Source organism: Eptatretus burgeri, chromosome 1 (assembly GCF_056783735.1).
Source record: "Eptatretus burgeri isolate ZD-2024b chromosome 1, Ebu_testis_v1, whole genome shotgun sequence".
NCBI classification, from domain to species: Eukaryota; Metazoa; Chordata; class Myxini; order Myxiniformes; family Myxinidae; genus Eptatretus; species Eptatretus burgeri.
This window is the reverse complement of record NC_140961.1, coordinates 83,549,855-83,577,320: the sequence shown is the minus strand read 5'-3', so window position 1 is coordinate 83,577,320 and position 27,466 is coordinate 83,549,855. Positions and strand designations below refer to the sequence as shown.

The following is a 27,466-nucleotide window of genomic DNA, read 5'->3' as shown; positions in this document are numbered from 1 at the left end:
TATATAAAAGCAATGTATACAGAAATTCATAGGTATGAAGATCAGGCATTCAATGATATGTGAGGAAAGTTTAAAACAAATTGAGAACATTATTGTTAAGCTGTTGCTGCCCGTTCCAAGCCAAGGCATTGTTGAGCAGGCCAAACAAAATGGCAGCTTAACAGCCCAACAAGCTGCCATTGGACTAACAAAGACAGTGTATCAGACTTTTGAAAATTTTGTTTTTTGTGACGCACACCACCTAATTATTAATTATCTTCAAAAGGAGTGTTTAAATTTACCCAAACACCCAATTTTATTCATGCACTCCTTGGAGTTCCTTCGTATGCATGTAAAGTGTGGGGCAGATAGGTTTTGTGGTTTTGGAGGAGACGTACTGATGGGCACACAAATTAGAGTATTTGGACCTTACGAGGATAGTCAAATGCAACCTTTGAACAAATGTTTGCAAAGCATTACGCTTCTTTAAACATGGCAGTATACCTGGAAAAAAACAAAAAATCCATTCGGACCATACTCTGAACAGAGCATCAGTGCTATCAAAGCAGTCTCCTGGACTATTGGGCACAATCCTGGATGAGTCACCACTCCGACTCGGATACTCAAATGGCTCAATAATCCCAGCAAGCTAGTATTCATTTTGCCGACCTCGGAAGGATGACAGGCCAAGTCAACCCTTCCTGGTATTAATTCAATGGCCAGCAGGATTTGAACTTGGGACCCTAGGATCCCAAGCCCACCACCCTTTAACCATCAAGCCAACACCAGGCAGGATAACTGAAATCATAAAAAAATAAAAATTGCTTCTATCTACCTGTCAAAAAAAAAACATTACCCCATTATAGCCAATAACTCAGAACACAAACACAGATTAAACGACTCATTATCTGGTGTGTGTATAAATACTGGGGCAAAAAGACTGACTGGGATGCAAACGACAACTACACTTATATTTTACTGACACCAACCGAGATCCAAAGTTAGTGTTTTGCCAAGTGCAGGAAGTTACCCACGAATCAAAACCGAGTGTAAAAATAAACCTACCGTAGAGCATCAGCAATCAAGTTTTACTGTGTATTCATTTATGTGCTCCTGAATTAAGCTCATTAAAAATGGTATGATAAAGTCCCTTTTTCAACACATTTATTCTTTAGAAGCAAGATTCAGAGTCTGTTCTCTTTCAATTAGCTGAAAAAAAAATGCGGCATTCCATACAATTCACTCAGGGATGTTTGCCCGATTGAAACAATTTTGAACTGCAAGTCCATGTTTCTCATGAAAGCATGACAGAACTTTTTTTTGACCCACAAGATGACAGGTCAGCTAGTGCAGATGTTGCAAGGTCAAACAATAATCAAAAGCAACCAAAATGTACTGCGATACCTTAGGAAGGGACTACTGGCCAAATGGCTGTGTGTTCAGAAACAATGACCCCAACGGAAGAAATCCGCCTTGTCTAACTGCAGAGTAGACGGCTATTGTTGGCTGAACAAAAGGCTCCTTTTTGCATTCTCCGATTCTACTACCCTGGTAAGAGCTGTTCCAGAACTTATTTATTAGGAGGAATTTGTATAAAGGTGGGGGGGGGGGCAGATCAAGGGACAGAGTGTGTGAGAGTGTGTGTGAGTGTGTGTGAGTGTGTGTGAGTGTGTGTGAGTGTGTGTGAGTGTGTGTGAGTGTGAGAGTGTGAGAGTGTGAGAGTGTGAGAGTGTGAGAGTGTGAGAGTGTGAGAGTGTGAGAGTGTGAGAGTGTGAGAGTGTGAGAGTGTGAGAGTGTGAGAGTGTGAGAGTGTGAGAGTGTGAGAGTGTGAGAGTGTGAGAGTGTGAGAGTGTGAGAGTGTGAGAGTGTGAGAGTGTGAGAGTGTGAGAGTGTGAGAGTGTGAGAGTGTGAGAGTGTGAGAGTGTGAGAGTGTGAGTGTGTGAGAGTTTGAGAGTGTGAGAGTGTGAGTGTGAGTGGTGAGAGTGTGAGAGTGTGAGTGTGTGAGTGTGTGAGTGTGTGAGTGGTGAGTGAGTGAGTGAGCGCGTGGGGGAGCGAGCGAGTGAGTGTGTGAGTGTGTGAGTGTGTGAGGGGGTGAGTGGTGAGTGTGTGAGTGTGTGAGTGTGAGAGTGTGAGTGTGTGAGTGTGTGAGTGTGTGAGTGTGTGAGTGTGAGTGTGTGAGTGTGTGAGTGTGTGAGTGTGTGAGAGTGTGAGTGTGTGAGTGTGTGAGTGTGTGAGTGTGTGAGTGTGTGAGTGTGTGAGTGCGTGAGTGTGTGAGTGTGAGAGTGTGAGAGTGTGAGAGTGTGAGAGTGTGTGAGTGTGAGTGTGAGAGTGTGAGAGAGTGAGAGTGTGAGAGTGTGAGAGTGTGTGAGTGTGAGAGTGTGAGAGTGTGAGAGAGTGAGAGAGTGAGAGTGTGAGAGTGTGAGAGTGTGAGAGTGAGAGTGTGAGAGTGTGAGAGTGTGAGAGTGTGAGAGTGTGAGAGTGTGAGAGTGTGAGAGTGTGAGAGTGTGAGAGTGTGAGAGTGTGAGAGTGTGAGAGTGTGAGAGTGTGAGAGTGTGAGAGTGTGAGAGTGTGAGAGTGTGAGAGTGTGAGTGTGTGTGTGAGAGTGTGAGAGTGTGAGAGTGTGAGAGTGTGAGAGTGTGAGAGTGTGAGAGTGTGAGAGTGTGAGAGTGTGAGAGTGTGAGAGTGTGAGAGTGTGAGAGTGTGAGAGTGTGAGAGTGTGAGAGTGTGAGAGTGTGAGAGTGTGAGAGTGTGAGAGTGTGAGAGTGTGAGAGTGTGAGAGTGTGAGAGTGTGAGAGTGTGAGAGTGTGAGAGTGTGAGAGTGTGAGAGTGTGAGAGTGTGAGAGTGTGAGGCTGTGAGAGTGTGAGAGTGTGAGAGTGTGAGAGTGTGAGAGTGTGAGAGTGTGAGAGTGTGAGAGTGTGAGAGTGTGAGAGTGTGAGAGTGTGAGAGTGTGAGAGTGTGAGAGTGTGAGAGTGTGAGAGTGTGAGAGTGTGAGAGTGTGAGAGTGTGAGAGTGTGAGAGTGTGAGAGTGTGAGAGTGTGAGAGTGTGAGAGTGTGAGAGTGTGAGAGTGTGAGAGTGTGAAGTGTGAGAGTGTGAGAGTGTGAGAGTGTGAGAGTGTGAGAGTGTGAGAGTGTGAGAGTGTGAGAGTGTGAGAGTGTGAGAGTGTGAGAGTGTGAGAGTGTGAGAGTGTGAGAGTGTGAGAGTGTGAGAGTGTGAGAGTGTGAGAGTGTGAGAGTGTGAGAGTGTGAGAGTGTGAGAGTGTGAGAGTGTGAGAGTGTGAGAGTGTGAGAGTGTGAGAGTGTGAGAGTGTGAGAGTGTGAGAGTGGGAGAGTGTGAAGTGTGAGAGTGTGAGAGTGTGAGAGTGTGAGAGTGTGATGTGAAGTGTGAGGGTGTGAAGTGTGAAGTGTGAGAGTGTGAGAGTGTGAGAGAGTGAGAGAGTGAGAGTGTGAGAGTGTGAGAGTGTGAGAGTGTGAGAGTGTGAGAGAGTGTGAGAGTGTGAGAGTGTGAGAGTGTGAGTGTGAGAGTGTGAGAGTGAGAGAGTGAGAGAGTGTGAGAGTGTGAGAGTGTGAGAGTGTGAGAGTGTGAGAGTGAGAGAGTGAGAGAGTGTGAGAGTGTGAGAGTGTGAGAGTGTGAGAGTGTGAGAGTGTGAGAGTGTGAGAGTGAGAGAGAGAGAGTGTGAGAGTGTGAGAGTGTGAGAGTGTGAGAGTGTGAGAGTGAGAGAGTGAGTGAGTGTGAGAGTGTGAGAGTGTGAGAGTGTGAGAGAGTGAGAGTGTGAGAGTGTGAGAGTGTGAGAGTGTGAGAGTGTGAGAGTGTGAGAGTGTGAGAGTGTGAGAGTGTGAGAGTGTGAGAGTGTGAGAGTGTGAGAGTGTGAGAGTGTGAGAGTGTGAGAGTGTGAGAGTGTGAGAGTGTGAGAGTGTGAGAAGTGTGAGAGTGTGAGAGTGTGAGAGTGTGAGAGTGTGAGAAGTGTGAGAGTGTGAGAGTGTGAGAGTGTGAGAGTGTGAGAGTGTGAGAGTGTGAGAGTGTGAGAGTGTGAGAGTGTGAGAGTGTGAGAGTGTGAGAGTGTGAGAGTGTGAGAGTGTGAGAGTGTGAGAGTGTGAGAGTGTGAGAGTGTGAGAGTGTGAGAGTGTGAGAGTGTGAGAGTGTGAGAGTGTGAGAGTGTGAGAGTGTGAGAGTGTGAGAGTGTGAGAGTGTGAGAGTGTGAGAGTGTGAGAGTGTGAGAGTGTGAGAGTGTGAGAGTGTGTGAGAGTGTGAGAGTGTGAGAGTGTGAGAGTGTGAGAGTGAGAGAGTGTGAGAGTGTGAGAGTGTGAGAGTGTGAGAGAGTGAGAGTGTGAGAGTGTGAGAGTGTGAGAGTGTGAGAGTGTGAGAGTGTGAGAGTGTGAGTGTGAGAGTGTGAGAGTGTGCAAGTGTGCAAGTGTGAAAGTGTGCAAGTGTGAGAGTGTGCAAGTGTGCAAGTGTGAAAGTGTGAGAGTGTGCAAGTGTGCAAGTGTGAAAGTGTGCAAGTGTGAGAGTGTGCAAGTGTGCAAGTGTGAGAGTGTGCAAGTGTGAGAGTGTGCAAGTGTGCAAGTGTGAGAGAGTGAGAGTGTGAGAGTGTGAGAGTGTGAGAGTGTGAGAGTGTGAGAGTGTGAGAGTGTGAGAGTGTGAGAGTGTGAGAGAGTGAGAGAGTGAGAGGGTGAGAGAGAGTGTGAGAGTGTGAGTGTGAGAGTGTGAGTGTGAGTGAGAGTGTGAGTGTGAGAGTGTGAGAGTGTGAGAGTGTGAGAGTGTGAGAGTGTGAGTGTGAGAGTGTGAGTGTGAGAGTGTGAGTGTGAGAGTGTGAGTGTGAGAGTGTGAGAGAGTGAGAGAGTGAGAGTGTGAGAGAGAGTGTGAGAGTGTGAGTGTGAGAGTGTGAGAGTGTGAGAGTGTGAGAGTGTGAGAGTGTGAGAGTGTGAGAGTGTGAGAGTGTGAGAGTGTGAGAGTGTGAGAGTGTGAGAGTGTGAGAGTGTGAGAGTGTGAGAGTGTGAGAGTGTGAGAGTGTGAGAGTGTGAGAGTGTGAGAGTGTGAGAGTGTGAGAGTGTGAAGTGTGAGAGTGTGAGAGAGTGTGAGAGTGTGAGAGTGTGAGGGTGTGAGAGTGTGAGAGTGTGAGAGTGTGAGAGTGTGAGAGTGTGAGAGTGTGAGAGTGTGAGAGTGTGAGAGTGTGAGAGTGTGAGAGTGTGAGAGTGTGAGAGTGTGAGAGTGTGAGAGTGTGAGAGTGTGAGAGTGTGAGTGTGAGAGTGTGAGAGTGTGAGAGTGTGAGAGTGTGAGAGTGTGAGAGTGTGAGAGTGTGAGAGTGTGAGAGTGTGAGAGTGTGAGAGTGTGAGAGTGTGAGAGTGTGAGAGTGTGAGAGTGTGAGAGTGTGAGAGTGTGAGAGTGTGAGAGTGTGAGAGTGTGAGAGTGTGAGAGTGTGAGAGTGTGAGAGTGTGAGAGTGTGAGAGTGTGAGAGTGTGAGAGTGTGAGAGTGTGAGAGTGTGAGTGTGAGAGTGTGAGAGTGTGAGAGTGTGAGAGTGTGAGAGTGTGAGAGTGTGAGAGTGTGGGAGTGTGAGAGTGTGAGTGTGAGAGTGTGAGAGTGTGAGAGTGTGAGAGTGTGAGAGTGTGAGAGTGTGAGAGTGTGAGAGTGTGAGAGTGTGAGAGTGTGAGAGTGTGAGAGTGTGAGAGTGTGAGAGTGTGAGAGTGTGAGAGTGTGAGAGTGTGAGAGTGTGAGAGTGTGAGAGAGTGTGAGAGTGTGAGAGTGTGAGAGTGTGAGAGTGTGAGAGTGTGAGAGTGTGAGAGTGTGAGAGTGTGAGAGTGTGAGAGTGTGAGAGTGTGAGAGTGTGAGAGTGTGAGAGTGTGAGAGTGTGAGAGTGTGAGAGTGTGAGAGTGTGAGAGTGTGAGAGTGTGAGAGTGTGAGAGTGTGAGAGTGTGAGAGTGTGAGAGTGTGTGTGTGAGTCTGAGAGTGTGAGCGTGAGTGTGTGTGTGTGAGTCTGAGAGTGTGAGAGTGAGTGTGTGTGTGTGTGAGTCTGAGTGTGAGAGTGAGTGTGAGAGTGAGTGTGAGTGTGAGTGTGAGAGTGAGTGTGAGAGTGAGTGTGAGAGTGAGTGTGAGAGTGAGTGTGAGAGTGAGTGTGAGAGTGAGTGTGAGAGTGAGTGTGTGTGAGTGTGAGTGTGTGTGAGTGTGAGTGTGAGTGTGAGTGTGAGTGTGTGTGAGTGTGAGTGTGTGAGTGAGTGTGAGTGTGAGAGTGAGAGTGTGAGTGTGAGAGTGAGTGTGAGAGTGAGTGTGAGTGTGAGAGTGAGTGTGAGAGTGTGAGTGTGAGAGTGAGAGTGTGAGTGTGAGTGTTAGAGTGAGTGTGAGAGTGTGAGAGTGTGTGAGTGAGAGTGAGTGTGAGAGTGTGAGAGTGAGTTTGAGAGTGAGAGTGAGTGTGAGAGTGAGTGTGAGAGTGAGTGTGAGAGTGAGAGAGAGAGAGAGAGAGAGAGAGAGAGAGAGAGAGAGAGAGAGAGAGAGAGAGAGAGTGTGTGTGTGTGTGTGTGTGAGTGAGTGAGTGTGTGTGTGTGTGGTTTCCACAGTCCTGAATGCTTTTGAAAGATTGAAATTTGCATGAGAACCTTGTCTTGTGCATAAATGATTTGTCAACAGCATCAGCAATTTTATATTCAACAAGGCAAATGGGAACATCAGTGTTGAGCAAAAAGTGGTTTACATATTTTTAAACTGGTCTAAAGCTTTTGGAGGATCTGCAACACAAATACCACCCATGAGAACAAATAACAGGGACAGCACAAGACTGCAGACAAGCACTGTCCCTGAGCTTGGGGGAAGTGATGAAACTTCAGAGGATTCTGGGTAGTAGCAACACAATCTTCATGGGGTCACCTTTTGGTCTGCACTCAGTAAATAAAAAAGAAATTTCCTCCTTTCCAGGGAGGCCAACCAAGGGAGATTGTCCATATCCTCTCTTCGAAATGCTGAATGTCAAGTGAGGAAGCAGCTCATTCCATTTTAATGTCTTTGGTATGACTGGGCCAGGGTTGGAATCAAACCAGGGATGATCCAGACTCGGTGTGGATGTGCCAACCATTACGGCACAGTTTTTTTGTTTTTGAATACAGTTTCAAGATCATGGAGGAGGTAGAACAGAATGCATCAGGATGTAACAGAATAAAAGGTACAGTAAAAAGAAAGTGGGGAGGGAACACACCAACAGCAGGTTTGTGGAGCAAAAAAACAAACACTGGGAAGAATGAGAGCAAGGCAGCAAGGGGGGGGGGTGCAGGGGGTGAAGATGTTTCCAGCTGTAAACTCTCAATCACAGGAAAAAAAAAATATCACAGCCAGTGTCGAGGAAAAAAAATCAGAAATGTTGAGAAATGATACGTTTGGGGGATATATACGAGTTAGGACGTTGAAGTAGCTTAATCAGTGTGCTCACGTAGGTTAGAACACTCTGTAACCAAGGACTCACTCAAATGAAATCACCCTGTTTTTAGATATGTGGTATAATTTGGTGAAGTCAGCTTGGGATGTGTGATGCCAATGCCCTCTGTACAAACAGGCAAGGCCTGGGAAAGGAAAGGAGAGAGGGTGTTGGCAGAAAAACTTTGCTGTACATTTTGGCATTGTGGGTGCGTCTTGGTAAACACTCCCTCGTGGCCCATGCTCTGAGAACGAGGTTCAGCAAGGCACTGGCAATAAGGCACACTGCCATTGGCAGCCTGCAAGGTGGTGCTCTAGTTTGGGAGGCACTGGTGACATCACCCTGCCCATGTGATGTCACAACAGCTGTGGTAACATACTGCAGCATTGGCTGGTGTTGGGCTGTGAATGACAGATGCTTGAATGGTGAGGTGGTAAAAGGCTGTGTAGAAATGTTGATTCGGCAGGAGGGGTTGGAGAGCAGTCATCGATTCAAGAGTTTTGAGTTGGGAGTGAACTATGCAGTTGTTGCAGTAGAGACAGCCTATCAACAAAAACCATATCCTTTGAAGTTCTTGCCTGGCTCCCATTTGTTTGATGCAAGTGATTGAATGATTGTGGCACCTGAGGTTCTTGCCATATGTGGTTCTTGCCATATGCAATCAAGTGCAATTTATTTGCTGTTTACTGTGTTCTACCTTTAATCTGGGATTTTTCACTTATGTAGTCTTGTCATCATAAACCGTTGTTATTTCTGAAAAACATATCCACCTCAACTCCAGCCGCAATGCATACAAAATGTTTGAATTTTTTTGAAATGCCCAGAAGGGGGGGGAGGGGGTGAAGACCTAAATTGCAACTTCTTTGTGGAGATCGATGGAATACAGATTCAGTTTAGATAAGGAACTCTGTATGCTTCCTGCTGCTGCACAGCTTTCATTTATTTGAGTTATCGAATCACATTGGTGAAGGGCCACACAAGTGAGCACTCCGTCAATGGCAATAAGTTGCCAAACAGTACCTCTTATTGGCAAATTACTCAACGATTCATAGCTACTTTACACAAAATGGACAAAGTAAATGAGGTTAAAAAGTAGTGCGTGAACAAACACCAACTGTGTTATCATAAACTTGCAAAAAACATTAGCTTTTCAGCTGAATGTACATGTTGATTTTATTTTGCTTGGTGTATGTGGCACGTTATGGATCAGTCCCATGGCATACGATGGGGCTGGTAGAATACCATAGAGGTATGCACCTCTCTCTCTCTCTATCGAGTGCAGCCTATGGCTGCTGGTTGCATCATTGTTTGGGACACAGCTATGCCGCTGATGCAGTGTTATCCTTACCACTACACTGGTGTTCATTTTGCCGACCTCAGAAGGATGACAGGCTGAGTCAACCTCCTGGTGTATTTTTAATTCAGCGGCCAACGGGGCTTGAACTCAGGACCCTAGGATCCCAAGCCACCACCCTAACCACGAAGCCAACACCGGGCTTATGCACCACTAACCTCTGAGCTGTCATGCTTTTGTTTGAATCTCAGCACAGCTATAAACGTTCATCTTGGGGTTTTGCAGACTGGATGACATTAATGTATGTGCCATCCCTCAGATGGCTGTTTAAGCTGGGCTTACAATCTGCCAGTATGAATTGATGAACAGTGAAGATCCCATGGTGTCTTTCATAAAGAGTAGGTGAGCTATTACTGGGACCCTGGCCAGATTACAAATTTCTGCTTTAAGCCACAAGGGGTACTGCATCAGCAGAACGGTTGCAACCTCAGCAAATGATGCTACCGCCACCCATGTGCTGCATACAAATGAATGAAACCCATCTTTAAAAAAAAAAAAAAAAAATCATAATAAAAATAAAAATAAAATCCCATCCTGATTAATTGAGGATGCCACAACACCCTCTGCTCCAGTGAACCACTCTTATTAGATCTGCAAAAATTAATTATTTGCACTCTGGAATGGGCACTCACTGATGAACAAGAGAACGTGGGCAAGTGCATTTTGCTTGGAATGTCTCGGCTGTTACGACAGTCATTTTTGAAAAGGTGGCAACATTTTGATGACAAATCAACCTATCTTGTGAGTTCTCCTTTAAGCATGAATTTTAAAATAAATATTAAACTAGAGTAAATCGACTGCGCACAGTCGATGGGTATGCCTCCGCTCTCCCGCACAAACACTTGAGTTTCGACATATTTGACCCTTGACCTTTATCATATCTGGCCGAAAATCTAATCACTTAATTGCCCTGTCTTACTTTACCTTTTTACCAAGTTTGATGAAATTCTACAATTTGCTTCTTGAGTTATTGCGTAAACGAAAATCCAGACGAACAAACAGACGGACGGACAACCCGGAAATATAATGCCTCCAGCACCTTTGGTGCGGAGGCATAAAAACAAAAAAAAGTGTGTACACAAATCAAAAAAAATTGACAACTGATTTTACTAAATTTAAAACGAGCACAAAGCAAATGCAGTGATAATGCATGCAGTTACCCAGCAGAGGCGATGTCTCATTGGGGCCATCAAATATGGCGAGACCATCACCCGTACAGCCTGACGAACTATGAGAGGACAAGGTGTGCACAGCGATTTGCAGCATTTGACCCAGTGGCTGAGACAGCAGCCAGAGGCATGTCATGCTTCCTGGGTCTGGACCAGGAAAGCCTGGTGAGACAAGCTGACCGCTGCCAGTAGTGATCAATGCCTTTTGTGAGCAAGCGTCTAATAAGTTGCAGGAAAAGGATGCAGGGAGGTTAAATTACAACAAACCCAAAAATAAAAAAATCTAATAAAATAAAATAAAAAACATTTTTTTTTTTACATACAATTATAGTTTTGTTAAAACTTAAGTAAAGGAAAAAATAATAAGTGGAGAGATTCTTACCAGTCTCTTCCATGTTCCTGTTTATAAGAACTCCTTCCAAAGGTGCTGGAAAGTTAACAATAACTGAGTGGCTCATTCTCCAAGACAAACCACAAAAACGATCACAAATTTCTTCTCATCCTCAATGTTTGAAATAATTGTTTCTGCATTACAACAGTTATGTTTTACATCACAATGGTATGCGAGCAGCACTTTCGGGTTATTTGTTGGTGCAATAAAGAGGACAACTATTACATCAAAAATTGAGCTAGGAAGTGTATTCATAAGCATATGCCAATCCTGACTTCTCGAGCTTGCTTCATTTGAATAACTACATCAATGAGATTCAGGATTCTGTAGAACAATGCATAAATCTATCATTGAATGCAATAAAATGAATTTCCAAGGCCTCACGGTTGAGAATCGAGTCGATCCAGCTGAGAGCAGAATGTACACTGGTGTACACGCCTGGTACGTGGAGGCGACTGCACCCCATTCCCCAGCTTGTCACTCCAAAAACGACAAATGCATCACCAGTCACAGCACACACCAATGGACCACCAGAATCGCCCTGAAAGATCAGACAGGTGCAAAAATGCTGTCATGCTTTGCTGAGGAAAAGCAACAGATACCACAGGAAAATAAATAATTCAAAAGTGAGTTTGTGTTTGCACACCCAACATGTGTCACCACCATCTTCACCCATGAAGCCAGCACATATCACATGTGGAGAAAGACCCATTGCCAGGCCACTGTAGTATTCTGCACAAATATTCCAGTTCAGGATTGGTAGCTGAACTTGATGCAGACGATCTGTTGGTTGATCATCTAATTGTGAAGGTTTGGGATGTAAAAAGATAGATAAGAGCATACAACAGCATTTTGACATGCTCCACCAGTTACAGATTTTGAAAAAAAACAAAACATTCAGAACAGAAGTCAGAAATTCTAAACAGCTTTGCAAAGACTACCATCCATCCATCGGGACCATACTCTGTACAGAGCATTGGTGCTGCTTAAGCAGTCTCCTGGGTTATTGGGCGCAATCCTGGACGGGTCACCACTGTAACACAGGATACCAGCATGTTGGCACTCATTTTGCCTCGATCTGCCTCGCTGATTGGAATATGACAGGTGACCCCAACTGGTATCAATTCAACAGCTAAGCAAGATTTGAACTCAGGATCCTCGGATCCCAAGCCCACCACCCTAACCATTAAGGCAACACGAGGCATACAGACTAACCAGCAGTCAAAAAAAAAGTAATTCCTTCAGTCTAATGTCTATTATGTAACCTTTCAACGACAAGTGATATCATACAAAGACCAATTAAAAAAAAAAATTGGAATATCTTGTTCGCAAGTATTTGTGCCACTCATTCATCCTGATCCCCATAACCCCAAAGGTCCAAATTAGTGTTCACACATTTAATTAATGGATTCAAGATAATTTCCACTTCAACACTGAAATCCATTTATTACACAGCTTGTGGACACCACAGTGGAGGGTACAGGAAGGTTTGTAATAAATAGGCCAACACCAAGTGCTCAGATTGCAGTTGCAACTGAATGCATACAACAGATGAAATAACTAATCAGACAATCAGGTTAAAACAGCACAACTTCCAGGAGGAAGTGCAATTTAATTACTATTTTAAGCAAAACATGACTTTCATGCTTGGGCACGTTGTCCACTCATCCACATTTGAAACCTCTCCAAGGCATCGTCGGATTTACACAACACTTGGCAGAAGCCTTTCTTGTGATGGTCATTTGTTGGTCAAGCCGTTCACCCTCATTTTAAATGGGTCAGCAGAAGGTGAAAAATGTAAAAAGTTGTTTGGCATTACGATAATAGCAAACATGGTATTTCAATAAACTTACTTTCTGGACCATGTTGAAGCTGAAAAGTAAAAATGACTTAAAAGGGAATTTTTCTTCAAATTGAAATAGGCAAGGTCAGAATATACATTAAGTATTAGATGGCAAGGCACAGTTGAGATGCAGGGCTATTGAAACACACAAAATGCACTACTCACCTTCCGTGGTACTGCCCCAACCCGTAGCAGTGCACAGCATATCGACGGGAACATCTGCATTGACCGGTGGCAAGCAGGCCGGCTGTACAGCAGGCCCGAGTTCAAGCGGTCTATCCAAGAGCAGCAAAGCTATGTCATTGCTGAAAGTGATCAAATCAAATCCATCATGAATCTGAATGAGGCTGATATTTCGTACCTAAAATACAACACACGGGATATGCAGGTGCAATGGGAAAGGTAGGTTAGATTAAAAAGGAGACATTGCACTACAAATACAAGGAAAACTGGACAACTTCGATCAATAATCTACCACTGAAGATGAGCCTCCCCTGACTGAGGAGGGTTACCCTCGGAGATCACCAGCAACTTACCCTTGGCCTGCGATCCAATGATGGTCAGATTTTATTCAGACCATGTGACCTTGACCTTCAACATTTATGGATAGAGTATAAAATAAGAAAGTGTTGCCATCTAAAACCTATTGATAAAACTCAACATCACGAAAAATTGAAGGACAATTACTCAAGTTCTGATCAAAAAGGTGTATTTTTTTTTTTGCATTATTGTTTGTAAACAAATGTCAAGGCTCATATGAGAACTAACACACATAACATACAACAAGGGGAGCAGGAGACAAGAGGGGTGGGAGAGGGAAGGACAAAACTGTGAAGAACAGACATGAGACCCGTGGAAGGGAGAGGGATGGGGCAGGGTACACAGGGTAAACAAGATGGACACTACAGGGACTTTCAGGTCCTTACACAACAGGGGCATTCAGGAAGGATAGCAGGAAATTTGAAGGAGGTGGGAGTTTGGGGTGGATTAACAGGGGTACAAAAGATTGTGGCTTTAGATGGGAGAAAATATGACAAGATGCTGCTGAACAGCTGTTTTGAATACCAGGAGTGAAGAGGGGGATTTAAGAGTGTGGGAGTTTGTTCCAAAGGAAGAAAAAAAAAAGAGGAATGAAAAAATGAAGTTGAGCAGTGATTCTTGATAGTTAGTTTTACTAGAAGGGGGTTACTGGCAGACCTTGAGCACCCTGCAGAAATATGGGGAGCGGTGGGGGTGGACATATCGCAGACAGAGCAGGGGGGTAAGGCCAGAGAGGAGACAGTAGAAGACAAAGACCAGAGCTGCCTGTGGTGGAAGTGTGAGACCCAAAGACTCAGCCTCATTGCCGGAGATACCAATAATCCTAAATGCCTTGGTTTCCACAGTGTGAAGCCAAGAAAGATGAGAGGTAGGAGCACCAGCCCAGAGGGGAGAGCAGTACTCCACTCCATCAGGCCGTGGACAAAAGTTTTGTATGTGGTCAAGAGCTCAGGTTGCCAAGGAAGTACTTTGCATGGAGGATGATGCCCAGTTGGTGACTGGCTTTGGAAGCCCGCTTGGAAACGTGGCTTTCCTCGGAAAAATGATGGCAGATAGTGAGACCCAGAAGCTTGAATGAAAGGACTTTTTCAAGAGGATTGTTGAGTAAGTAGATTGGGGGAGGGGGGGTGGAGTCCAGACTGTCCTTTTGAAGATACATCGTGAATGATATATGTTAAGATTGAAAGACATGTTCCACATGTTGGACCAGCTTGTAATTTTATCCAGATCTGCAGAAAGGGAAGAGGCTGCTGCTTGCCAATCTGAAGGATGACAGATGGTACAGCAGAGTGGGGTGTCATCAGCAGAGATAAAGATGATTTTCCATAGTCAGAAAGATCATTGATGAAAACCAGAAAAAGAACAGGGACCAGAACACTGCCTTGAGGAACTCCATTAAGGGCCACAAATTGGCTGCAACAGGAGAGGAAGTCTGAGCCATGAGTAGAGATGGCCTTGGTTACCACAGGATGAGAGTTTGGTGAGCAGAGCAGGGTACAAGACCTTACAAAAAGCACATGATATGTCTAGGGACATGGAGGTCCTCAAAGCCAGAAATGAAATCATGCCATCTATTGCTGGGAGAGAAGCAGCATATCCAAGGTGGAGTGACCTGGTCTGAATCCAAATTGATGATCAGAAAACAAACCAATGGAGAATAGGAAGAATTTAAAGTCTGAAGCAATGATGGATTCCATAAGCTTACTGATTGGGAGAAGGCCGATTGGTCTGTAGTTGCAGAGATCTGTTTTTGCACCTTTTTATGCAGAGCAGTCATGTTTGCTGATTTTCAAGCAGATGGCAGATGACGGTGAACAGAACAGAGAGAAGGTGAGCAAGAGCAGAGGAGCAAGGTTTCAGGACACATGGGCTAATGCTGTCTGGACCGGTTGCAGAATCTGAGTTGAGGTTTAATAGCAAGCTCAACACCTTGTCGGAAGAGTCCAGGAACATCTGGGTGCAAATGGGTATGGTGGGTACAGAAAGCGATGAGTTTAGGACAAGATTTAGAAGCAAACATGAAGTTTAGGCATTCAGCCTTTTCAGGTTTAGTTTCAGAAGTATGGCCATTTGAGGTGATGAGAGGGGTTGGAGGGGGAGCATCCACCGGAAACAGACATAACTAGACACCACCAGGATTTGGAGGAGGGAGTCAGGTTTGAGAGTTCATACCCGAGATTAGAAAGATTCTGGCTTTGAGGGTAGACACGCTGTTCCAAGCTTTGTGGAAGGAACTGAGATTGTCTTCAGTTGGATGAGCCTTCCATGAGGCGAAGGCAAGTGGTTTCAGGAAAACCACCTCGCCACAAGCTTCATTGTACCATGGGTGGGAGAAAGGGTAGGACAACTGAAGATGAGATGGGATAAATCTGTGCATGAGGGAGAGGGCAAGTTTCTTTGAAATAATTCCCAGGATGAGTTGACGTTCGAGAAAGTTGAGATGGGAGACCAGTCGAGAAGTGTGATGGTTGCTTTAAGTCCCTGAAAGTTGGCCTGAGTGAAATGCCAGACTCAACAGTGCTGAGGTGGTTCTCTAATAACAGCCAGAGAGATGTATACTTTGACAAGCATGTGGTCCGATGAACCAATTGGAGCAGAGGAAGAACAGCAGATATTTTCAAGGAAATTGGTCAAAATCAGGTCCAGAAAAGATGGAGTACCATTCGTTGAGATCCGGGCTGGGAAGTTGACAGATTGTGTCAGTTCCAACAAGTCGCAGAAGTCTTTTCTTGAAGTGCCATGGGCAGGTGAGGTAGCCACACCGTCAACTGGCATGCTGATAATTGTTGTCACCTTTTCTGAGGATGAGAGTTGGGATGAGTATAGAAGTTAGTCCATGTTTTCAGAACGAGATGTAAATCGAGTCATCTGTTTGGTGGATGGTACAAAACAAACACGAGGTGGGAGTGAAAGCCCTAAGCCAGAGGTATTCGGAAGTGAGTTTTTTGATAATTAGGTAACAATCCAAAAGAAAGTAGGTCAAGCACACATCAAATATCAGGTGCATATTAGTGCAGATCCACTATTATTATGCAAGAACGTCTTGGATGGCAAAGCAGTCTGAGATTCTGCATTGGCAAAATTATGTGATGAAAAAACGATTTTTCAGATCACCATTTGACCTTCAACCAGTATGGGTATGATTTAAATCAAGCATAAATGCACCTTCCTCCAGGCTATCGAGAGGGCAATTTTGTTCCAATCGGATAAACCTCAGTCGAGGTATGGTAATAAATGTTAAAATGTCTACAATTGGGTCATGACCTTAAAAGTTACATCATGGTCAAAAAAAAGAAATTACCTCAACCCCACGAATGATTTGTTCTCATTATTGATGTAAATTCTCATTCCAAAAGTTCTGACTGGATTTGAGATCCAGCTCAGAATTTGCCACAAAAAAGTAGTAAAACCAAAATGGTGGTTTAGTACTCCTGAGTGTATGACCTTGACCTTTAACCTGTCAGAGTATGATGCGAAGTAGGTTTCAATGTGGCTTGCTCCAGGCTAATGAGTAATTTTGTTCTGATCAGACAAACTTTAGTCAAGTTATGGTTTCAGAAGAAAATGTTTAAATGTCTATAACACTGGGGAACAATTTTTTTCTTATCTGTTGCATGAGAATTTTCAACTTATTCTATGTATGTTATCAACGCTGATTACAAATCTGAAATCGGTTTTCTTAGACAAGCTCGAGTTTTCATGCAATTTGAAACTTGCGATTTTCGCAAAAAAAAAAGGACACCCATTGCTATTTGCACTGGGGATAACTTAAGAACTAGGGGTGCGATTTCGGACTTTAGTTGAAATATACGATGCGTAAACTGCTAAATTACTAAAGACCATATTCGTTTTGCTGCTAACGATTTATTTGGCATCAATTTTCTTTGTCTTTATTGACATATATTCTTTAACTTTATGTTTTTCTTTGTTTCAGATCTGATCATGGCTTCTTCAATAAGACATAAATATGCACATAATCCTGATGCATTCTGTTATGTATGTGACTGCGACACACTACTTCGTCAAAAGCACAATATAACATCGTTTGTAAGGCGTGCCTAAAAGCCTATTTTGATGTTCCCCTTGGCGACCAAGACAAGAAATGGGCTCCTCATATTGTATGTCATAATTGTGAGGAAATGCTTCATGACTGGACAAAAGGAAAACGAAAGGGTCTGCCTTTTGGAGTTCCCATGGTTTGTCGAGAACCCAAGGACCATGTAACTGACTGCTATTTTGCCTGGTCAACACAAAGGGTGTCGGCAAGAAAAACCGGCAAAAGATCTCTTATCCCTGCATTCCCTCAGCAATTCGACCTACTCCGCACTCTGAGGAACTCCCCGCTCCAGTCTTTAATGGTTTTGTCTTATCTGAAGATGAAGGCAGGGAACATGATCAGCAAGAGCACGAGGGTTGTGATGACAGGCTTCAATAAATGGTTTCAGAATCCGAAGCCTCCTCATCTGATATCAAACAGTCATCAGCCCCTCAGCAGTTTAGCCAACCGGAATTGAATGACCTAGTGCATGATTTGGGGCTCTCCAAGAAAGCAGCTGAGGTATTAGCCTCCAGGCTGCAAGAAAAAACATCTACTTGACCACTCTGCAAATGTTTCATATTTCCGAAAGCGGGACCAGATCTTTGTCGCGTTTTTCGAGAAGACAAGCAGTTTGTTTACTGCCACAATATCCCAGGTCTTCTCAGGCAATTAGGTGTTACTTCGTATAATCCAACAGAATGGCGATTATTTCTGCATTCCTCTAAGCGCAGCCTCAAGTGTATTCTCTTGCACAATGACAATGTTTATGGAGCGGTTCCAGTTGGTCACTCAGTGCATTTGCGAGAAGAACATCACATAAAAATGGTCATTGACTTACTCAAATATCACGAGCACAACTGGATCATTTGTGTGGACCTGAAAATGGTCAACGTTCTCCTTGGTCAACAGAAAGGCTTGACAAAGTTTCCATGCCATCTCTGCATGTGGGACAGCCGAGCTCGAGAGAAACACTGGATCCAGAAGGAGTAGCCCGTCCGTGAAACTCTGGAAGCAGGAATGCCAAACATTGTGAATGACCCAATCGTCTACCGAGAGAAGATCATCTTTTCCCCACTCCATATCAAGCTCGGCTTGATGAAAGTTCGTGAAGGCATTGAGTACTGATGGTGAATATTCAACATGTAGTTTCTGCTTTTCCTGCTTTGTCTTTCGAGAAGATCAATGCAGGTGTGTTCGATGGACCTCAAATTCGTGCCCTTGTATGTGATGAGGAATTTGTAAGGAAGATGAATGACAAGGAGAAGATAGTGTGGCTGTCTTTCGCCACAAATATACAAGACTTTCTTGGTACTAAAAAGGCAGATAACTACGAGTTTCTGGTTACTAGAATGCTGTTGGCTTTTCACGATCTTGGGTGCAACATAAGTGTCAAGCTCCATTTCCTGAATAGTCACCTTGATCAATTCCCTGAGAACCTTGGGGCTGTAAGTGAGGAACAGGAAGAGCGCTTCCATCAGGACCTCATGACGATGGAAGAGTGCAACCAAGGGCGATGGGACAAAAATATGATGACAGACTACTGCTGGAGCATCAAACGAGATTGCCCTGTGGAAGTCCACAAATGCAAGAGCTACAAGTGCAAATTCTTGCCTGAATAGGACCTATTTGAACTTTGCATTCCATCCTTATCAATTGTTCTGAATCACCTATCGTCTTTATGTCGAAATATGTTAATTTAAATTTGCTTTCAATTCAAATTGTAACTTAACAAATTAATGTTGAATTGCAAAATACATGTTTAATATAAATTTGCTTTTAATACAAATTGTAACTGACCAAATAAATGTTGATAATGGTGGATTGCAAAAAAATGTAGAGCTCACAGAGAGAAACTAACTTCAGATTTGAATTCAGCACACTCAAATTAGGTAAGATCAAGTGCTGGAATCAATGCAACAAAAACTTTGTTCCCCAGTGATAATCAGATCATCATACAAAAATATGCAATTTGGCGTTTGACTTTTTGACCTCGATACATTTGGTGGTTACTTATCTGATCACAACCAAACTTGACAAGGGCACCAAGTGTCATACAATGGAGGTTATAGCAATTTAACTTTCCCCCATCTGCAAAGTGGGGGAGGGGAAGGGGGGATAGTTGCACCTTGCACAGACTCCATGTTGAGGTGTATAATAGGTTATGGCTTTTCATGGGGCATACTTTCAGGATGTAAAAATTATTATAACCACAAACATTTCAGTCAATTCTGTCCAATGTACAATTACATTTTTAAACAGTTGCTATGAGACTGAAAGAAGATTCGAGGAAATTCGACGTGATTAAGGCATTCTATACTTATCACGTCCCCCTCAGATAAATGGATCAGAACTATCTTGAATCGATGGGCCTCAAGGTAAGTGGCAATCATGTTTAGCTAACAAAGCTACTTACATGAGTCTTGACACATGAATGATGGAGGTTCAACAATGGAAGTTGTAGCGATTTAACTTGCCCCCCCCCCTCCAATTGGGTGTTCCACCTTGTGGGAAGTCCATGTTAAGGTGTATATCCATGTTAAGATAGCCAGATGTGATTTTCTTCCAAGGCCGCTTCTCATAAAACTAATGCCAACACCAATGATAACAGCAGAATATTAATGTTTTTACATCGCAGTATTAAGATTAATACTATCCACTCACTCCAAGGGGTTTTTCCTCCTTAGACAAACACTGTTAATGTACATAAATGGCTTATTGTGGTGTTTCATGGGGAGGAGGAGGAAGAGGCCCACCATAAATAAAAAAAAATTTAAACAACGCATGATTATTACCTTTTTAAATAGTCACTACGGCTGTTTAACAAACCTGAAAGAAATGTGGAGGAATCCCAATATCCTTGAGTACACCACAGAATAATGGAGCAGAGACAAGATCTACTGTAATCTATATACCACAAAGAGGATAACATGATACTTCCTGAACCTCTCATAGGGAAGGGATGTACTTATGACCTAAAATTAGGTTAGCCCTGCATACTATATTTCTTCACATTATTGATGCAAAATTTAGTTAAGAAAATCCCAGCTGGCTCCAACATACAGCTTGGAAATTGATATGGAAATTTAGTGTGTTGATTGTGGAAAGAAAAAATATATATATATATATATATATATATATATATATATATATATATATATATATATATACACATGATTTTTCCAAATGGTTGATTAATTCTATGAGGGATCAAAGAAACCCTTACCATAAAAAATTGGGGTGCCAATTGTAGAAAGCAAACCCAACAGCAAGAAGCCTACCCCTCTCCCATAGGCAGATGCTTAATTAAGCAGAAGAAACGGGACAGTTGGTTTTGGCAAGCATTCCATACCTGCTCAGTTCCTTCAAAATTGTTTCGGTCATGATCTCCGGCAACAACCTCCCACAGAGTTTCATCAGGCAACCTAAAAATGGCAATGGAAAACAAACAGGAAAGTTAAAGCTGATATAAATTGCATTTTTGGATGGATAATTTTTTTTTGTTTAAATCAATAAATTCTCAGTTTTAACACTGAAATGAAATATATATATATATATATATATATATATATATATATATATATATATATATATATATATATATATATATATATATATATATATATATATTATGGTTTTTGGAATGTACCCTGGGGTGATTGGGGGGGGGGTGTGGGAGCATCCATGTAAACAGGATTTCCCACAATGAATAATTCCATTAGTTTATGTGGTAGTTTGACCTTTGCCCCATTTCCATGTGTTTGAGGGGGTGAAATGCATTGAGGTTTGTCGATGTATTCCTCTGTGACGTTTCCCCATTCTCTACCCACTTTTATTATTCTCAATCCACCAAAATCTGCTTTACCAAACATCAATTCAACAATCCTTCCTTCATCCCGTCGGTCTTTCCTTCAACTCCGCAGTCAGTACATTTTTATTATTTGCGCCGTCTCTGTATCTATCTCCCTCAACTCAATCCACTCATTCCTCAATTCATAATTTACCCTCTGTTCATCCGTCCCTTACCATGGACATTTAATCTTCAAGACCAGTTGAATTACCTTCCCACATTCTTCCTCCTGAATATTTGTCGTGAAGGACAACACTTCACAAACAAACAAACAAACAAACAAATGAAATTGCTCCTTGAGCAAGGAATTGCCGGAATAAGTCATATCTCCATGATCTCTGAAAAAAAACAAAAACCTGGAAATTAATTTGGTTCTTACAAGTCAATAATGCTACTGTTTAATGAGTTATAGCATTTAGTTTGGTCATGATCATAACTTGGAAGTCAATTGGACTTGAAATGGCGTTTTTATCGCAATTTGAAAGTTTAGACCTTACCTCCCCCCCCTGACATTCGACCACCGACCACTAAGAAGGCTGTTGATCTGACACCCCAATGAGACATATGGTTGGATGCAGTATTGGAATATGCACATTTTGGATTTGGTTTGAAGTCGATACGACCATTTTAGCAGATGTTATTGTGAAAATAAGAATTTCGGTTTTTCGGTGACCTTGACCTTTGACCTAGATTCACGAAAAACAACGTGTCTAAGTTGGACCATTGCCGACGTCTGTACCCAGTTTGGTCATGATCGCTGAAATGGTGTGGCTTCTACAGGGTAAACAGACAGACAGACAGACAGACACACACAACCGACCAACATAATTGCCGAAATCCGAAGGATTCCAGCAATGCACGCGCACACGCACACGTTTGAATGTAGAGTGAGTGGGGAGGCTATCTCACTGTTGGGTGCACAAAGGGCACGGCGGGGCTCATGTCACCATCTGAACACACAATGCGGGGACTTTCCACAGCCCAATTGCTGCACCAGCCTGCATTGGATGTGCAACAATGAAGATGATCATGTGATGTTTGCTTTCTCAAAGCCACACAGCTGGGAAACTTGTAAAAGACCAGGACACGGCTCGGTTAGGGGGTGTTGTTGATGCCCCAGGGGCTGTTTGTCGATGCGCCCAGGGCACAAGTGCAGTACATCTCAGACTGCATGTTTGGGAGATTGTCTGACAGAGTGCGGGTCATGCTGGGATACGAGGTGCAGGAGCGAGTTGTGCCGGAGCCAGAGGCGAGTAGCCTATGAGACAAGGGTGCGGCAAAGTCTTTGGAGCGTCACAGCTCCACATACACTTGCACTGCATGTTTCCAACAACACCGACAACTCCACCACCCAACATATTTGGCCCTCCCACCCCACAAACAATATTAGAGGTAAGGGGGCAGGGGGGGTTGCCACCACCCTGTCTGCTTCCTCATCTCCTTCCTGGAATGAAAGATTTTACCACGTTTGTTGTACAAGTCTGTACAAGACAGAACTACATATTAGACATGCTCGTTTGTCCTTTTTTAATTGATCTGACAGTGTTTTTATTATCGATGGATGGGAAGTTTTTGCCCCACTGATTGGCTCTGCAATTAGCCAATGCTGCACCCCCAGTTCTGCTCAGCCATATCAAGTACTCGGGTGCACGTTGAGGGAGCAGACCTTGGTTGAGGTCATTAGGTCACCAAAAGGTAAAGATGTAATCGGCGAAAGGACCCTGTTAGACCTAATTACCACAACCAGCATCTGCAGTTGGTTGACAACCCTCCAGGTTGTGGAATTACTTGCGGTGCTGGGGCCTCAGGGTCAGTAGCGGTGGTTGGTCCAAGTACGCACCTCATGTGCTGATACCATATACACATACGCCCCTCGTGAAAAATTGTAAATGGTTATTTCAAGCCCCATCACTACCAATACCTGATTTTACAATTTCCAATGACTTTCAAGGCTTGTTCTGGACCTGCTCATGAGATTGAAATGCTTGTGATCAAAAGAGGATTGAAGAAGAAGAAGGAAGAATGGTGAAAAGATTAGAAATTCATAAAACTGTAAGCATGACAATTTTTCATCGCAAGTAGTTTCTTCACACAGCGGATTTAACGGAATAAGTAACCATGGCAATGTTTTTTATTTTTATTTTTCCAACCAAGTAAATCAATGATTACCTTTCAATCAGGAGATAGTCAAGTGAAGGTACAGGGCATGAAGTGGACTTCAAAACCATGAACAGACATTTTTGGGAGTGAACTACATTGCCAGTGGAAGAAGATGATGATGATGATGAAGTAGTGTGCAGACATAAAAAGAAACACTTTTCTGGGACCCATATCAATAGGTAACAGCCGCTACATGGACAGTGATATTACGCACTTGGGACTGCAATATTGTTCAGGATCTCATTGTTCACGAGAGAAATGGCTCATGGTAGAGAAAAAACAGAACTCGACAATGATGTCCACGGGAGCAACAAAAGTTGACGCAAAAAGTGAAATCTGAATCCAAAAAGATGCTCCTGGTGTCCTTGGAACATGTAAAATAAAATCTGACAAAATAATTACCTTTAGAAGAGTGAAAAAATGAATTTTGGAGCCATTTTACCTCAAGTTCCACAGAGCCTATTATTTAATTATATTGGGTGCAGAGAATAAATAAATAAATAAAAAACACCTCTTTCCTAGATTTGTTTCCTGTTTCACGAGATTTCAACAATTATTTAGGCCACGAGTTCCGATCTTCATGTATGGAATCTAATTTCGATTATCAGCTTTTAATAAGCCGAAATGAAACATTATTCAATCTTGCCAGGAGCCAATCACATTGCACCTCACCTCACACAGCCAATCAGCAAAAACAAGAACAGACCAACAGACAAGTGTGTGTGTGTGTGTGTGTGTGTGTGTGTGTGTGTGTGTGTGTGTGTGTGTGTGTGTGTGTGTGTGTGTGTGTGTGTGTGTGTGTGTGTGTGTGTGTGTGTGTGTGTGTGTGGGTGTGTGTGTGTGTGTGTGTGTGTGTGTGTGTGTGTGTGTGTGTGTGTGTGTGTGTGTGTGTGTGTGTGCGTAAAATACACACGGCGTTTCCGGGGGGAGGGGGTGCTGAGAAGTGGGAGAAGGAGGATAGGAGAATGGGGCAGGTGGATTAGGGGAAGGGGACTGTGTCAGGGCAGGATATCTAGAACACCAATGGGTAAAGGTGTCTTAAAGGGTCTTGGGTTCTTCAGTGTCTAACGTCTCAAGGTTCTTACAAGTCATAAGGGGTGTTAATAGTCTTCAGAGTCTTCAAGATTCTTATGGATCTTAAAGCTTCTTAATTGTTTGGGGAATTCAATGGTCTTAAGGTTCTTAGAGGTCTCATCTTCCAAGCATGTAGAAAGTATTCTCTCAAGCATGCATTTCAATCTCACGCAAGTTCAAAAAAAAAAACACAAAAAAAAAATTGTATGAAGGCTGAATTTGTGGATGAAAACACTTCGGCTAACAGCTGGGTCGGACTTGGTCTGTGTGCCAAATTTGGTGATTGTCGGCCCAGTGGTGTTTGAAAAAAAAAAAAAAAGAGACAGACAGACATCCAATGATTATTATATTACATTGCCCTGCCATGATAGGACATATTAAGCTGCTTTACATACCTTAATATGGCATGTGTTTAAACAACATGGCAATTCCAATGGATCTTTTGTAGTATAGTCGAGTCATAAAGGGTCTACAAGATCTACAATCTTGGGAGTCTTCAACGTTCGAAGGGGTCTCAGCAGTCTAAAGGGTCAAAAGCTAAATTCAAATAATGTGTAATTAATGAATAGACGTACGTAATTGATAGACAAAAAGTATGCCTCACACACCCACCTCATCATTTATGGTAGATAAATCTTCAAGGGACGGGCATGGTGTGGTGATTGCGAATAGGACCGTACTGTGCACCACTTACCGGAGCAGATAGCTTTGGCTTAATGCAGCTCAAAAATGGTGAACGTATTTATTTAGTTTCCAATTGCGTGAGGAGTCAGGTCAGCTGTGCAATGAGCCAATGGATGGAAGACACAGCTCGATAAGTCGGTGTGCTGGCCTTTGGTCATGATACACGTCACATGATATCTGTTAACCAATTATATCAAAAATAAATGAAAAGCCAGAAAAGTGATCATTAAAGGCTTGGGTGGTGGATGAAAATACCCTTAGGACAACCCCCAGATTAGATTTGGGCTGTGTGCCAAATTTGGTGGTTGTCGGTCCAGTGGTCATTCCAAAAAAATAGCCGATTAATCTCATTTATTAGATATAAACACAAAAACCTACTCACATGTCACCTGTGAATGGCGAGAATAACCAATCAGCTCTAATCTAATAAACTAACCCAAGTGGCCAGCATTAATGCGCATTAGACTGATGAAAAAAAAAATTACATTTGAGTGATAAAAAATGGCAAATCACGACTGGCTGACTGGAGCCATTAAAGTAGGAAAAGAGAACAATGACCTTTGCTTGGATAGTCCCTCAAAGTATTATTGCACTTCAAAGTATGACTGAGGATTACACAAGGTAATTCATGTGTACTTGAAAATAGTTCAAGTAAAACACCCACATGCTGGAAAGGCAGTCTACAAGGGGCTTAAAAGCCACATCAGTAGAGTGCACTGGTGGAGGTAAAACCACAAGAGACATCAGATATCACCGTTTCATGGATTAATAAATAAAAGCCAGTTTGAAACATGTGAACACCCATCTCCTGCCATCACCATTCTCCTCCCCTGTGCCACACCTACATACTGTGTTTCGCCAACCTACACGACACCATCTTCCTGCAGCCATGACCAGCTTGAGCCAGCAGAAAGACCCACTTACCCCTTTGTTCCAGTGCTAGTCCAGCAATTTGGCACGTTTTCAGAGTTTAGTTTCATTCTCATAAATTTGCAAGTTGATGCTTGCTCTGTTTTTTTTTTTTTTTTTCTTCCTGGCTCGTCTGTCAACCACTGGATCTGTTCTGTGATGTATAGTGTCTTATCCATCCTTGTCTTCATGTACCATTTAAATCAGCCACTTATTTGTCAGACCATTTTCCAACCTTCTTGCCTTTCCAGAAGAGCAACCACAATGTTCGGCTTCAATTGGAACGAGCCTTGGGGGATTGTAAATTGGTCAATCATACAGTAAATTTAGAATGTAGTAAATTCAGATTGTTGGGTCATTTGCAAAGGTTCAAAGACCCTCTGTATTAGCGGGTCACATGACCCAAGTTAACGGAGCTTACACTCTGAACTGTTTGCGAGGCAATACTGACCCGTTTGGAACTATACAATGGTCTTCAAAGGTTGGTGCATTACACCTCGGGAATAGTCTTCAGAATATATGTTGCACTCCTTTCACCAATTTCAGCTCTACACTCTTCTCGATAATGAAGATTCACAGTTCTATTCGTGCTAGGGGTGATCTGCAAAATCATTTCTTTATTTATTTATTTTTAATCTGAAAATACATTTCCGACAAACAATTTGAATGCTCTCCTCACCTAATTCACTACATTTAACAATTCAACCTAACACTATTTTTAAACAATGTTTCGAATTGGATACATCTTTGTGACTCACCCTGTATATGAATTAAAAAAAAAAAAATCTAAAATAATAATAATAATAATAATAATAATAAATAAATAAACCTGCCTTGGATTGTTGCATCATCGCATTGGTGAAACCTTTCAATTCACAATAATCCATTGCTATGGACTCGAGGTTTTTGCACATCATTTCATAAGAATTTTGTGAAGTTACGAGTCCAATCGTTCAAAGGTATAAAACATTCATCTTGGAGTCGTCTCGCCAGAGTTCAGTTTGGAATGGAGTTTCACAATTAGGGCGTTGGAATCAGTGTGCCATCCCCTTGTATGGACATCAAGCTGGAGAGACCCTTCCACTAGCATTAGTTGGTGGATGTTAAAGACCCCACTGTCTTTCACAAAGAGTAGGTTAGTTAATTGCTGGCACCCTGAAACATACTCAAAAGTCCTACCTTCACAAGTTCCAGGACATCAGGCCTCGCCAGGTCATGAAAAAAACTTTGCATGTGGCAGACTTGAGAAGGTGAGATTAATTGGCACCATTAAAGTCGTAGGAGAGAGCAATGAACTTTGGGCTATGTTTGGATATTCCCTCAAAGTATTATTGCACTTCAAAGTATGACCAGGGATTACACAAGGTAATTCATGTGAACTCGAAAATAGTTCAAGTAAAACATTTACATACAATCACACCAAATAAATGCAGATTTGGCATAATACATGCAATCCTAAAGCTGCAAATTTGCCCAGGTTAACGGAACACAGTTGAAGGTGGTCTTTAAGAGTCAATCATCCTTTATTTGCTCTGTAAATTCTGGTGTTCCTCAGGGTTCTGTTTTTGGTCCTGCCATCTTTCTGGTATTTATCAATGACTTGTCCAATAACATTTTATCCCAACCCGCCATGCAAGCCGATTATTCCACAAGACTGTGTATTCCCCAATTAAACACACACTTCTCCTAGTGAGGTTTGTGCCTGATTGAAGTGGGGTTACAATTGGCTGGTAACCTTCAATGCCAAGAACACGAGATTGCTGTCCCTGTCTTGTTCTAGAAAGAGATATTTTCCTCCTGTGCACATGGCTCCTTTCATCTTGCCAGAAGCATCAGACCTGTGCCATCTTGCTCTCAATATATCTGCTAATCTCAGCTGGGAGAAGTATATATTAGGTATTTCAGAGTGTTTCTAATAGAGTTGGTCATCTCTATTGAACCCAGAAATATTGTTGCGAATCTGAAGCCATGAACACTCAACACACAGGTCCGATAGAACAGTTATATCGGTAAGTATGTTTTTAGTTAGGGTCCCCGTCCCTTGTTTAATGGGTAAATAAATGTACATGCGCTGTGAGTTA

At 42.9% G+C, this 27,466-nt stretch overlaps 2 protein-coding genes across 3 annotated transcripts in view; both read right to left on the bottom strand.

The window, feature by feature from the left end:
* The window catches only part of LOC147034867 (ovochymase-2-like), a 72,909-nt gene that overhangs the window by 16,859 nt on the left and 28,584 nt on the right, over positions 1-27,466 (bottom strand). The window contains exons 17-22 of one of the 2 annotated variants that reach the window (XM_085890409.1): positions 20,061-20,133; positions 12,298-12,493; positions 10,936-11,087; positions 10,674-10,830; positions 10,281-10,325; positions 9,890-10,117 (exon numbers count right to left, since the gene is read on the bottom strand). In XM_085890409.1, the coding sequence (XP_085746535.1) occupies positions 9,890-10,117; positions 10,281-10,325; positions 10,674-10,830; positions 10,936-11,087; positions 12,298-12,493; positions 20,061-20,133 (851 nt within the window). The remainder of the gene's footprint in view (positions 1-9,889; positions 10,118-10,280; positions 10,326-10,673; positions 10,831-10,935; positions 11,088-12,297; positions 12,494-20,060; positions 20,134-27,466) is intronic. The other variant, XM_085890411.1, reaches the window with a different exon arrangement.
* On the bottom strand, positions 1,595-7,039 carry LOC147034868 (uncharacterized). The gene is made up of 4 exons (XM_085875956.1): positions 6,893-7,039; positions 5,898-6,571; positions 2,153-2,316; positions 1,595-1,683 (listed from the first exon to the last, which is right to left on the bottom strand). The coding sequence occupies exons 1-4, from the start codon at positions 7,037-7,039 to the stop codon at positions 1,595-1,597; spliced, it is 1,074 nt and encodes a 357-aa protein (XP_085732082.1).

What these genes read in the sequence shown, in the direction of transcription:
- LOC147034868 (XM_085875956.1), bottom strand. Translation starts at nt 7,039, where the DNA reads ATGGTTGGCACATCCACACCGAGTCTGGATCATCCCTGGTTTGATTCC. An exon ending in GATATGGACAATCTCCCTTG is followed by an intron (nt 6,572 to 6,892) that starts GTTGGCCTCCCT and finishes TTTATGCACAAG; the next exon opens with ACAAGGTTCTCATGCAAATT. An exon ending in CACACACTCACACACTCACA is followed by an intron (nt 1,684 to 2,152) that starts CACTCACACTCA and finishes CACTCTCACACT; the next exon opens with CTCACACTCACACACACTCA.